This window comes from Vigna unguiculata, chromosome 2 (assembly GCF_004118075.2).
Source record: "Vigna unguiculata cultivar IT97K-499-35 chromosome 2, ASM411807v1, whole genome shotgun sequence".
NCBI classification, from domain to species: Eukaryota; Viridiplantae; Streptophyta; class Magnoliopsida; order Fabales; family Fabaceae; genus Vigna; species Vigna unguiculata.
The window spans coordinates 6,098,500-6,109,349 of record NC_040280.1 but is presented as its reverse complement, the minus strand read 5'-3'; the positions used below and the strand labels follow the sequence as shown (position 1 = coordinate 6,109,349).

At 30.7% G+C, this 10,850-nt stretch overlaps 2 protein-coding genes across 4 annotated transcripts; both read right to left on the bottom strand.

Annotated features, from left to right (window-relative positions):
• Positions 1 to 326: 326 nt before the first annotated feature.
• LOC114174190 lies at positions 327 to 2,607 on the bottom strand. Of its 3 annotated transcripts, XR_003602668.1 has the most exons (5): positions 2,235 to 2,607; positions 1,550 to 1,630; positions 1,303 to 1,463; positions 1,008 to 1,202; positions 328 to 825 (listed from the first exon to the last, which is right to left on the bottom strand). XR_003602668.1 is itself a non-coding variant. In XM_028058981.1 (3 exons), the coding sequence occupies exons 1-3, from the start codon at positions 2,550 to 2,552 to the stop codon at positions 704 to 706; spliced, it is 519 nt and encodes a 172-aa protein (XP_027914782.1). In that variant the 5' UTR covers positions 2,553 to 2,607; the 3' UTR covers positions 327 to 703. The 3 variants fall into 3 exon arrangements, 1 of the variants encoding a protein (XP_027914782.1); XR_003602667.1 differs by lacking the exon at positions 1,303 to 1,463 and having other exon boundaries at positions 330 to 825; XM_028058981.1 differs by lacking the exons at positions 1,008 to 1,202; positions 1,303 to 1,463 and having other exon boundaries at positions 327 to 825; positions 2,237 to 2,607.
• Positions 2,608 to 8,122: 5,515 nt separating this feature from the next.
• Positions 8,123 to 10,648, bottom strand: LOC114166724 (probable pectinesterase 55). The gene is made up of 5 exons (XM_028051508.1): positions 10,284 to 10,648; positions 10,004 to 10,163; positions 8,933 to 9,139; positions 8,576 to 8,823; positions 8,123 to 8,446 (listed from the first exon to the last, which is right to left on the bottom strand). The coding sequence occupies exons 1-5, from the start codon at positions 10,601 to 10,603 to the stop codon at positions 8,284 to 8,286; spliced, it is 1,098 nt and encodes a 365-aa protein (XP_027907309.1). The 5' UTR covers positions 10,604 to 10,648; the 3' UTR covers positions 8,123 to 8,283.
• Positions 10,649 to 10,850: the final 202 nt, after the last annotated feature.

Genomic DNA, 10,850 nt, shown 5'->3' with positions numbered 1-10,850 from the left:
TTCATAGTTCACAAAAATTAATAATTTAAATTATCTTTTGTTTCTAATTTGACACATATTTCCATTAAACCAAACACTGATTGGGAAATGGGATCGCCAATAATTATTAATGTATTGTATACCTTGTGCTTGAAGTTGAAGCCCTTATTGGCCCCTAACACCATCAGCATTCAATCCAAATTTTAGGTATGCTAATATGACCTTCGGGACACAAGAACAATAAATTTTGTGAGTATCTCAACAATAATATGGTTTTTACTGGAATATAAAAAACTTGTGTGTTTGAAACTTTTAATCATAGACGAACCAAATAAAATAATTGAAATAAGAAAGTTTGAGTGCTTCAATTCCAAAACTAACTCATACGTCAAATGAGTCCTAAATATGTATTAAACATATATGAGAATGAGAAATTAAATGAGTTCTAAACCCACCAACATTGTCTTCCCGAAAAGCATATGAAACCATTTTCTCTTATCCTCTTGCCAAATGGTACAACACAAGAACATAATGAGAACTTATTAGACAGATACATTCTATCTTCATCTCAATCACACAAACTCCTCCTCTCTTGTGTGATTTTGACACTACAGCTATCCTTAGAAACTATGCAAGCAATTTTAATTGGTGGCCAATACCAAAATATTGATCTGCCTATGATGTTGCCTATTTTTCTTACATGAGGTAATGTTGGACTCTAGGATCAAGAGGTTCTCCAACGACCCAAGTTTTTGCCTTTTCCACTATTTTTTTTCCTCAAATTCATCATAGATCCCTTCTTGAACAAATACAAGAGAACTTGCCACACAAACTTCTCCCTTCTCCCTGCAGTTACATGGAAAGAAATTAAGTTTTAGCAAAGACATTATCAAATGCTACTAAGAAAATATTCCTAAAAGTCATTTTCACATTGTTATATAGGATGCTAATTAAAGCAAGCTCAACGGCTTTTAGGATGCACCAAGAAAGATTAATCTACACTAACTATGAATTTCTACATTTCTTACATGGGTCTATATTTGACAGAGTTACAACAATACTCTGTCATGTGTGAGTACCGTCCCACTCCCCTCTGCCCAACCCTCCCCTTCACCACCTTCTTTTGGCTTTATCATATCTGCAACGACTTCGATTATTTCTTTAACCAAATCAACAATTACTCCACCATTAGACGTTACATGTAAATTGGCTTAGGAACATTGCTGCAATGTCAAAGATAATCATCAGCCAAAATGTCACACCAAACAACATTCTCTTTTCAATCAATTAATAAAGGAAAGAGGGTATTAAAAACAAGCATACTTTAATTTGGCGTAATAAAGAAGGCAGAGCTTGAACTCCTTTATCTTGGTTACTATGGCAGGATCTCTAAATATCCCTTTAATTTCCAAGACAATTCCTTCCAATCCATTCTCCACAGAGAGTTTATCAAGACAATTTCTTCATATTTGTTTCAAAATTTACTATGTATAACAAATTAAAAAAGCATATATATAATCAGGTATCATCCCTTTTAGATTATTGTATCCTCCATAAACATAATACAAACCTTTTGTTGAATATATACTCAAATATCTCCAAGTACAACATTTCCTGATGCATTTGTAGCATTTGTCTTTTGGAGTAAATTCTGCATAAGAATCAATTAACAAGTTTAAGTTTGTACATCTGAATGTAAAATGCATCGATTTTTTTGGCAGTCTTTTTAATATGACATTGATTCTATTAATTAAAAAACATGTCCAACTCCCTCTACCACACAGACAACAGTTGATGCCTTCGTTTCAAAAAGGAGATTAAGATGACTCTATACTCCATGAGATCCATGAAATTAAAACTAAAAATTTCCTTAAAAAATTTGAAGAGAGTTTAAAATTGGAAATGCAAAGGAGACTCATATATACATGATTTTTCTTCATTGATAAATTCATCAAAACATATCCTATATTAAACTATTAACGAAGAAACTTGAGGCAATATTTTCCTTAGGCAGGGAATGATGTGAGGAACTTGAGATTGAAAAATACAATAGAGAAAATTAACTTGAACCAATACAAAAACACATATCAGAAAGCGATTGAAATTAGGGTTTATGAGAATTTGAAGCTTCAAAAGCAAATAAATTTGAAAATGAATTGAAAGAAAAATGAATTACGGGAAGAGAAAATCAACTTATAGAGAGACAAAAAACACTTATGCAAAGGTAATTCCATGAAGAGAAGAAAATGACTTACACGGGAAAACAACTTCCGCGAAGAGATGATGGTTTTCCAAGAGTAGAGAAAATGCTTTGAAGAAGAAGAGAAGATGGTGACAAAGAATGCGGAGGAGAACCGAAGATGGCTTCCAACGAAGCGCAAATGGCTTTCGACGAGAAGAAACATTTCTTTAAAGGAAAATAACAGATGTTGCGGAGGAGTGCGAAGGAGAAGTGAACATGACCTCCGAGAAACTCTGTGACGGCAAAAAAACTTTAGAAAGAAATGGTAAGATGCATCTGCTCCACCTTCATTCACATTTTGTTCACTACTCACAGTGAAAATAGCATTCATAATACATATGAGATGATACCGTCCCTTCTAAACCCATGACAAATATAGTATAATTTCTTCCTTTCTTCAATATAGCGTCATTTCATTATAACTGACTTTGTTTTTATGCCACTATAAATTATTTTTCTACTAGTGTTAGTTAAAGTATATCAAGCTATCTCTTTCTTTAATTTATATTTATCTTAGACTTTTAATTCTTTTATTAAAATTAAAATTTATATATCTAATCTACAATCCTATTTTATTATATATTTTAATTAATTTATTAATATTTATACTTATAATTTATATTCAAATATATACAATTATATTTAAAAAAATAATTTTAAAAAATTTTAATTAAAAATAATTTTAAAATATTTAAATTAAAAGTATTTTAAAATATTTAAATTAAAAGTAATTTTAAAATATTTAAATAAAAAATTATTTTAAAATATTTAAATTAAAAATAATTTCAAAAAATATTTAAATTAAAAATAATTTTAAAATATACGAACAAAAAATAATTTTAAAAAATTTAAATTCAAAAATATATATCTTTACTAAAATTAAAAATAATTATAATACATTTTAATTAGGAAGGATTAGCTACAAATATATTTTCTAGTAAATTTGTAGCAATTGTCTACGGACCAGCTACAACTTTATTTCTCTGCTATTCCGTCGCAAATTAGTGAAAGATTAGCTACAAATATATGTCATAGTAAATCTGTAGCTACTTTGCTACGAAGAAGCTACAAATTATTTTCTTCATTATTTTCTCGCAAATTAGTGAGAGATTAGTTACAAATATATGTTCTAGCAAATATGTAGCTATTTTGCTACAAAATTGCTACAATTTTATTCTTTCGCTATTTCCTCGCAAATTAGCGAGGGATTAGCTACAAATATTTTTCCTCGCTAATTTCTCTAGCTAAATAGAAATTTTCTTGTTGTGTGAATCTTACTGATCTGGTTGAGTTCAAGATTCCACAAGAGCCTGATGTATAGTTAATTCCTGTGACTATTTGATGTCTCTCAAACTTGGACAAACCCAAGTATGGAGGTGGCATTGGCAAACCCAATCTAATAGCTACAAAAGGACAATAAATGCATAAAAATCCCCATAATATTTTCTTTTTTATGTTTGGTGGAAACATTAAACCTTTACCAAACAAAGACAGACATAATGTTTGAGAAGAAAGGTGGAAAAATTACCAATAAGGTCAGCAAAGGTTTTGCCATTGCTAAACCTTCCTGTGGAACAACTATTGAAGTCAATGCCATAGGAAAATAAATTTGCCTTGGCAAGTGTGTTGAGATTGTTGTTGTTTCCCGCGTCTACAGTTGAATCACCAAAAACGTACAAAGCTGGTACAATCCTATTTCTACAATGTGAGGCATCGACCAAAAATGCTAATTGTTGGGTTATCATTATGGAAATAACCCACATAATTTTTAAGCTTTTTACCATTTTGTTTTCTTTTGAGAAATTGAACAATGGAAATAATGTCTTAAATAATGGTTTTTGGGGTAAGCATTATTGTTTCATAACGAAAAGTACAACTCAAATGTGTGTAGTTATATCTCAGCATGCTTCTTTGTTTAATTCGTGTTTTGGGTCCAAATAGAGTTTTTGGTATTCCTTTCCAAGTTAGGTAAATGATAACTCATTCTTCTTTTTATTCTTCCTTTTTCATATCTATCTTTAGCTCCATCCTTCTTAATTTTTCTTATTTCATTTTTAAAGTTATATTTTCTTATTTTTGTTTTTGTATAAATATATCTCCTATTAGTTAGATAGTAGCTAGATATAGAATATTTCTATCTAATCAAATTTAATTTTATGGTATTTTTTTAATTTAAAATCTCTACACTATGAATTATTTTACTCTCTAATAAATAATTAATATTAACAATTAAGTTTTAAGAAAGTGAATTGCAAAAGTAAAATGTGTGTGTAATTAATCATTATTTTTTAAAAATTTATTTCTCTCATAATTTTGTTTCTAAGGCACCTCTTATATTTTAAAAAAATAACTTATATATTTATATATATATATATATATATATATATATATATATGTATGTATGTATATGTATATATGTATATATTTAAAAAATTTGTTCTTTTGAATATTGTTATGATTTATACTTTTTTATGTCTTTTGTTTTTTTATCAAGTAAAAGTAATGATTTTTAAATTCTAGCAAGTTAGCACGGTGTTAAATCAACGTAACATATTAATCGTATGAGTCCAATGATTTTTAATTTTAATTGAGGATGTACTTTGAATAAAGTTAGAAACTTTCATATGATTGAATGCGTTTTTGCTAATAATTGAGAATGTACTTTAATTACGAGTGAAAACTTTAACAAGAATAATTTAAGAATGTATTTTGGTTAATTAAATTTTTACTTGATTTAAGAGGTACAATATTGAGCAACCAGACTCCTATCCAATTTGGTCGAGCAATTAGTCTTCCAAATGATGATATACCTATTGGTTGAGCAACCAATGGTTAAATATACATTGAAGTTGTTCGAAATCAGTTTTAATCAAGGAACAATCAAATATCGAATCACGAAAAGTGGAACATTTAGTTTATTCAAGTGCTTTGGTCTCCAAAATCCTAAAGCTAAGGCTAAGGGGGCTATTATGTTAGGCCCACTGGGTTAATAAGCCCAATGCCAATTAGGTTAATAAGCCCAATGCTGATTGAGTCAATAAATGATTTTGGTCTGAAGAACTATCAAGCATCGTGATTCTTAAAGCTAAAGCTTGAGGGGTTGTGTGGTGATAGCCGCAGTGGTTGATGTGCCCGACTAATAGGAAATAGGCCAATCACATTGATTGGGATTAATATTAGTAGTTCAAGCAAGGTTTAAGACAATTTATGGCTAATAAGGATATGTCACGTTAAGGAATTGAGGGGACAAAGATTAAAGGGTCATGATGAAATAGTTTCTAAGGAGGAAGGGAAAAGGGCTGAAAAAATATAGTTAAAAGGGGATTGAGAATGAGGAGAAGAAAAAGACACAACTTTGAATGCTTTGGCTAATTGGTCTCTTACCTTCTGGCTATAACAATAATATTACATTTCAATCATGTTCTTTTGTGTTTTTTCCATTGCTTCAATAAAAGCCTAAAACATGAAAAAAACTCTACTCACATTTGTAACCCCCCTTCCCACTTGTTAAGCCATGATGAAATTCATTTTCTTCAACTCAATAAAAAACAATTTCTTCTACCTACAACCTATAAGGATGTGGTTTATAGACAATCAATCCATCCATGGATGACCTCAAAGTTCCTTAAAGGTAAACAAATCAAATTGATCTTATACTTTTGTTTAGCCTCAACTACTACACACTCTAAACGCACGAATGAAGTTACTATAACACCTGTAGTTGGTGTAGAGACCACCAACTTGATCTAACTCTCTAATAGTTAAACTAAGGCTTCAAACATATGTAGACGTTAAAAAAGAATGGATTCTCACATTATAAAAAAAGCACAAATAGTTGTGCCTCAAATATGAAAAACTTACCTCTAACTAAACTATCAAATTGTGAATTTTCAACTCCACCGATGGGAAACATTGCTAGCTTTTCGAAATCTCTAATTCATTCCTTATGTTTCCTGTGCACTCCACTAAAAGGGGTTGCTCCCAGCTTAATTCTAGAATCCTTGTTTGCATGGTCATGTATATTGCATCTAGTGCAAGTCACATCAAAAATTAGTTGAGGATAAAATTGAATCATATAATTGGTTCAACACACCTGAAACATTTGATGGAAGACAATGACTAAGAATTGAAGTTCCCACATATACAAAACTAAGGTCTAAAGTACAACTTCCATTTATTTGTGTTCTTGGGTTTTCTATTTTTCAATCCCTCTACCACCTTTCTTTATGCACTAGAGTAAGGAACTTTCTAATCGACATGGGAATCATTACCTCCTTAAGCTATGGTTTCGGTCTATTTTCAACCTTTTTGCACCTCCAAAATTTATTCATGACTTTAGTATACAATCTTGCTACATCCTCAAACCAAGTATCATAGGTGATTATAATATTCCCTTGCTCCAACTACATGAATTTGATTTCCTTTGTGCATCTGACATTATCAAGAAATTAATCCTCCAAAAACCTCATTTTAAAACTCTCCCAGGGTACAACTTCTCCAATCATTTGCCTCATACCCATCCTCCCAAACTCAATCTTTCTCAAGAGCATGTAAATGACATGTGACAATTTTCTCTTCTGAAAACATCAAGTGGCCTCACAGATTATCACAATGTCCCTAACACATCGATATACCTTATTGGGGTTTGACTTTGCATTGTACTTAGGAGGATTGTGCTTCATGAAATATTCAAACTTAAGGAAGATTGTTATTGACGAAACGAAGATGCTTTTTAAGTTAGTATTGCACTTTCTAGGTGGTGTAGATGTTGTTGGAATTTGGATTCTCTACTGAATTTTTATGTGATGTTTTTCTGTTGTACTTTCAAAATACATTGATGGTCACTGATTTTGATGTTTTAAAATACATTAAAAGTATCTTTAAATTATTATAAGTAATGTGTTTTTAAATTATTAAAATTATTGTCATGATTTCTATTGTTATTACTAGATAAGGCATATCAGTTGTTGGAGGAGTGGTCGATGGTATATGAAGAAGTTACACAAAATAAATATGAAGAAGCCAAGATTCTAGATTATTACTCTAACTACAAATTTCACGATCCATCTCAAATCATTGCTTGCCCGTCATACATATACATATATGTATTAACATATCAAGTATATTCCCCAAAGAATATCTACTGATGCCTTTCTAAATATCTACATAGTTCTGTCCCATGAGTATAAGATAAGTTTAAGACATACAAAATTTGATACTCTTAGTATGTTAAATGTACAATAAATTCTCATTCACCATCTTACCACTCGATATCTTAATTTGTATGACTTAAAATATTAGTATGACCAGAATCCCTTTATAGATTTTACTACATTATACACAGAACTACTCTTGACTGGTTACTCTAATTTACACGTTTAATACAGAATGTCAGTCACATTTCAGTTTTGTATTTTTCCATATTTTATTGCTTTTACAAAATTATATATTCCAGAAATCATGTTTAACGTTATAGATACATTTAGTAAATCTATTGTATTCTTGGAAACCTACTAAGTGTGATATAATATTGTTGCATGGTTATATTATCTTATCATGAAGTTTTGATATTGAATTTGGATATGATACTCAATTTCCTATTTCGATACTCTCTTCCAGAAATACTATAATGAATTAAAAATAAAAGAAATAGTCATTTAAAAAAAAATCCCCTTTATCGGTTCCATTTCCAAAAAAACTCTTGTACCAACAAACACCCACTTACTTTCAAACTTAGGGGAAACACAGATTTATTCCACTATAAATTATAAAATCGTCGTTTTACAATTTTTTTTTCTTTTGCAATCGTCACATACTTTGTCTTTTCATCGAGAGAGATCGACAACAAACACACATAAGTCAGACGAAAAACATATCATATATATTTGATATAGTGTCCTATCTACACTGAATGATCCGACATTAATCTGATGCAGAAAATTGTTTTGAATATAAAACTCTGAAATAAGTGAATCAAAGAGTTCACATTTGAACAACGTTAGTGTACTAAGAGTGCGTATCCATGCGTGCATGCATGCACGACGATCCATTCTGCAAGAAATTTATAACATGTGATGAGTCTTGAGCCAACCTTCACGGTCCACGAATGCTGTACTTGTCATTTTCATGAGAGTTGATGCATCCAATTTCTTCAACCAACTCACTCTCCCAGACAATGCCGAACCAGGACCAAAATTATCGTACTCCGAGAATGCCACTCCATCTCTGCATAAATCTCAAGTTTCGAACTACATATCAATCTTGTAACTTGTTTCCTCAAGAATAAAAAATCTTAAGGTAATTAACTTTACCCTTTGGAGAGAAAGTAAAAGGAGAGATAGAAGAAAAACTTACACATCGGCAGAGGAATTCCATGGCTGCCAACCTAGTGGTTGGATGATGGAAGACATTTGTGTTTTGTAGAAAAGAACTCTAGCATAAGCTCTCCATGGTCTTCCTAAATAAGTTTTACCAACTCCATAGACTTTGCAGTTCTTGAAAACAAAACCATTTTCATCGGCTGGATTTGTTCTCCCCTGCGCTGTGATGAAACCGATAATTGCTTTACCTGGACACGCTTCACGAACTGATATGCTACAACTCTGAAAATATATACATATCATATGATGTAATATCAATAATTTAAATCTCTTTCAATCTTAATTAATTCATTCATTCATTCAATTTAAAACTGATATTTCTAATAATTACCTCATATAAAGATTGACCAGCACCAAAGATGAAATCCATAGCACCTTCTATGGCACAACAATTGAAGTAGTGTCTTCCTTTATCATCCCACAGAGTGTCTTGCAAACCATAGAAGCCAACACCATAGAAAGATGACCTATCTCCACTTATCATTGCAGCTACTGCAGGTTTCATGGAGTTCCCATTTTTTGGATCATTGAAAGTATTCTGTTCAACATTGTCAGAGCAAAATTAGATATTCTCGTCAACAAAATAATTATACGTTCTTTTATGAACAAGACTACAAATTAAAACCCAGTATCAAAGATAAAATATATTTACAATCATTAAATTTGAAATTAATTATAATCTCAACTTTATTTTTTATTAATTAATGACCATTATTACATTTTGGTGGGGCAATCTAAAATGCTTTTAGAAAATATTTATAATAAATTAAGTTTCCTCCTATTTTATTGAAAAATACTTGGCAACTGATTGTATAATGTAGAAATAAATTAAATTATTATAAAAAAGGAAGGTGGTTGACTTTTTTTACAGTTCCAATCATAAAAAAATTACCCCTCTAAATTTTTATGTAATTTTATTTAATTTTCTCCATTACCAATAAGAAAAGCCTACCTCGTTAATTACGAAAAATACAAGCAATATAAAAATTGATAATAACAGTAATAATAAATTCTAATTTTTCTTATATTTTCTAATTATAGAGGAGGATTTGCATACACCACCACTTAAGTATATGAAAAATTTAAAGCAATATAAAGAAAAAAATACACTATAAGCACATAAAAACACTGTCCTGCAGACTATTGGCTACTGTGATGAAGAGAATTAAGTATACCAAGAGTTTTCAATATTTTGAATAGCAACCTGTTAACATGCAGCATGAAACTGTTGATTGTAACTCATTAAAGGGGTAGAGAGAATATGTATGGACAAAATGTAGAACGAAAAAAACATGAATGGAATAAAACAAAAAAAAATAATTAAAGCAGTTTGTAATATCAAGGTAAAACAGAAGAAACAATAAAGGTAATTAAGAAACCGTAAGAGGCATTTATATCTGACCCTGAAGCTAATGGTCTTAACCACAATGTCGTTAGCCATGGTTAAGAATGTAGGACTCTGTGCACTTGAATCATGGTCACCCCACTCAACAAAAGTCTTATCTCTTCCCATTCCTTTCAGGATTATATAAGGCTTGTCTTCTGGGATCTTCAACTTCTCCCTTTCAATGGACACAACACAACACAACCAAATTTTTATCAGTTAGTTCAGCAGAAAATGCTTCAGAGAGTGTTTGATTAGTTCTGCATAAATGAGTATAAAAGCAGCAAATTGATTTTACCTGTAAGTGCCTTCATTCACTTTGATGTAAATCCACTGCTTGTTGTTGGAAGGGACTGAATCAATGGCAGATTGTATCTTGGAGAAGTCTCCATTACCAGATTGATCAACCGTAATTATCCTCTGATAAGAAGCTGACTTATCACGAAATTGTTTTTGACGGTGATGATCATGATGGTTATGATGATGATGATGACGATGACGATGATAATGATGATGGTAATGATGATGACTATCAATATTGTAGTCAATATGTGCTGACACTACTTCATTACAAGCCAAAAGAAAGATAGTTACGATAGAAGACAGTGCAAGAAACATGATGAGGGAAAAAAACAAGTTTTTATTTTTCTGAGAATAGGGAAATTCAACTCTTTTCTTTGAGTGAATATGGACAAACTCAGGAGACTTGGTATTTAAAGAGAGGTTCTTTAATGGTGATGAAGACAAGTAGGGAATGAAGGGTTTTTATATTAAATTCAATATGTGAAATGGGAACTTTTTTTTAATACTTTGTGATTCTCAAAAATCATATACATGAAGATTAAGAGAATATTTTTTATATATA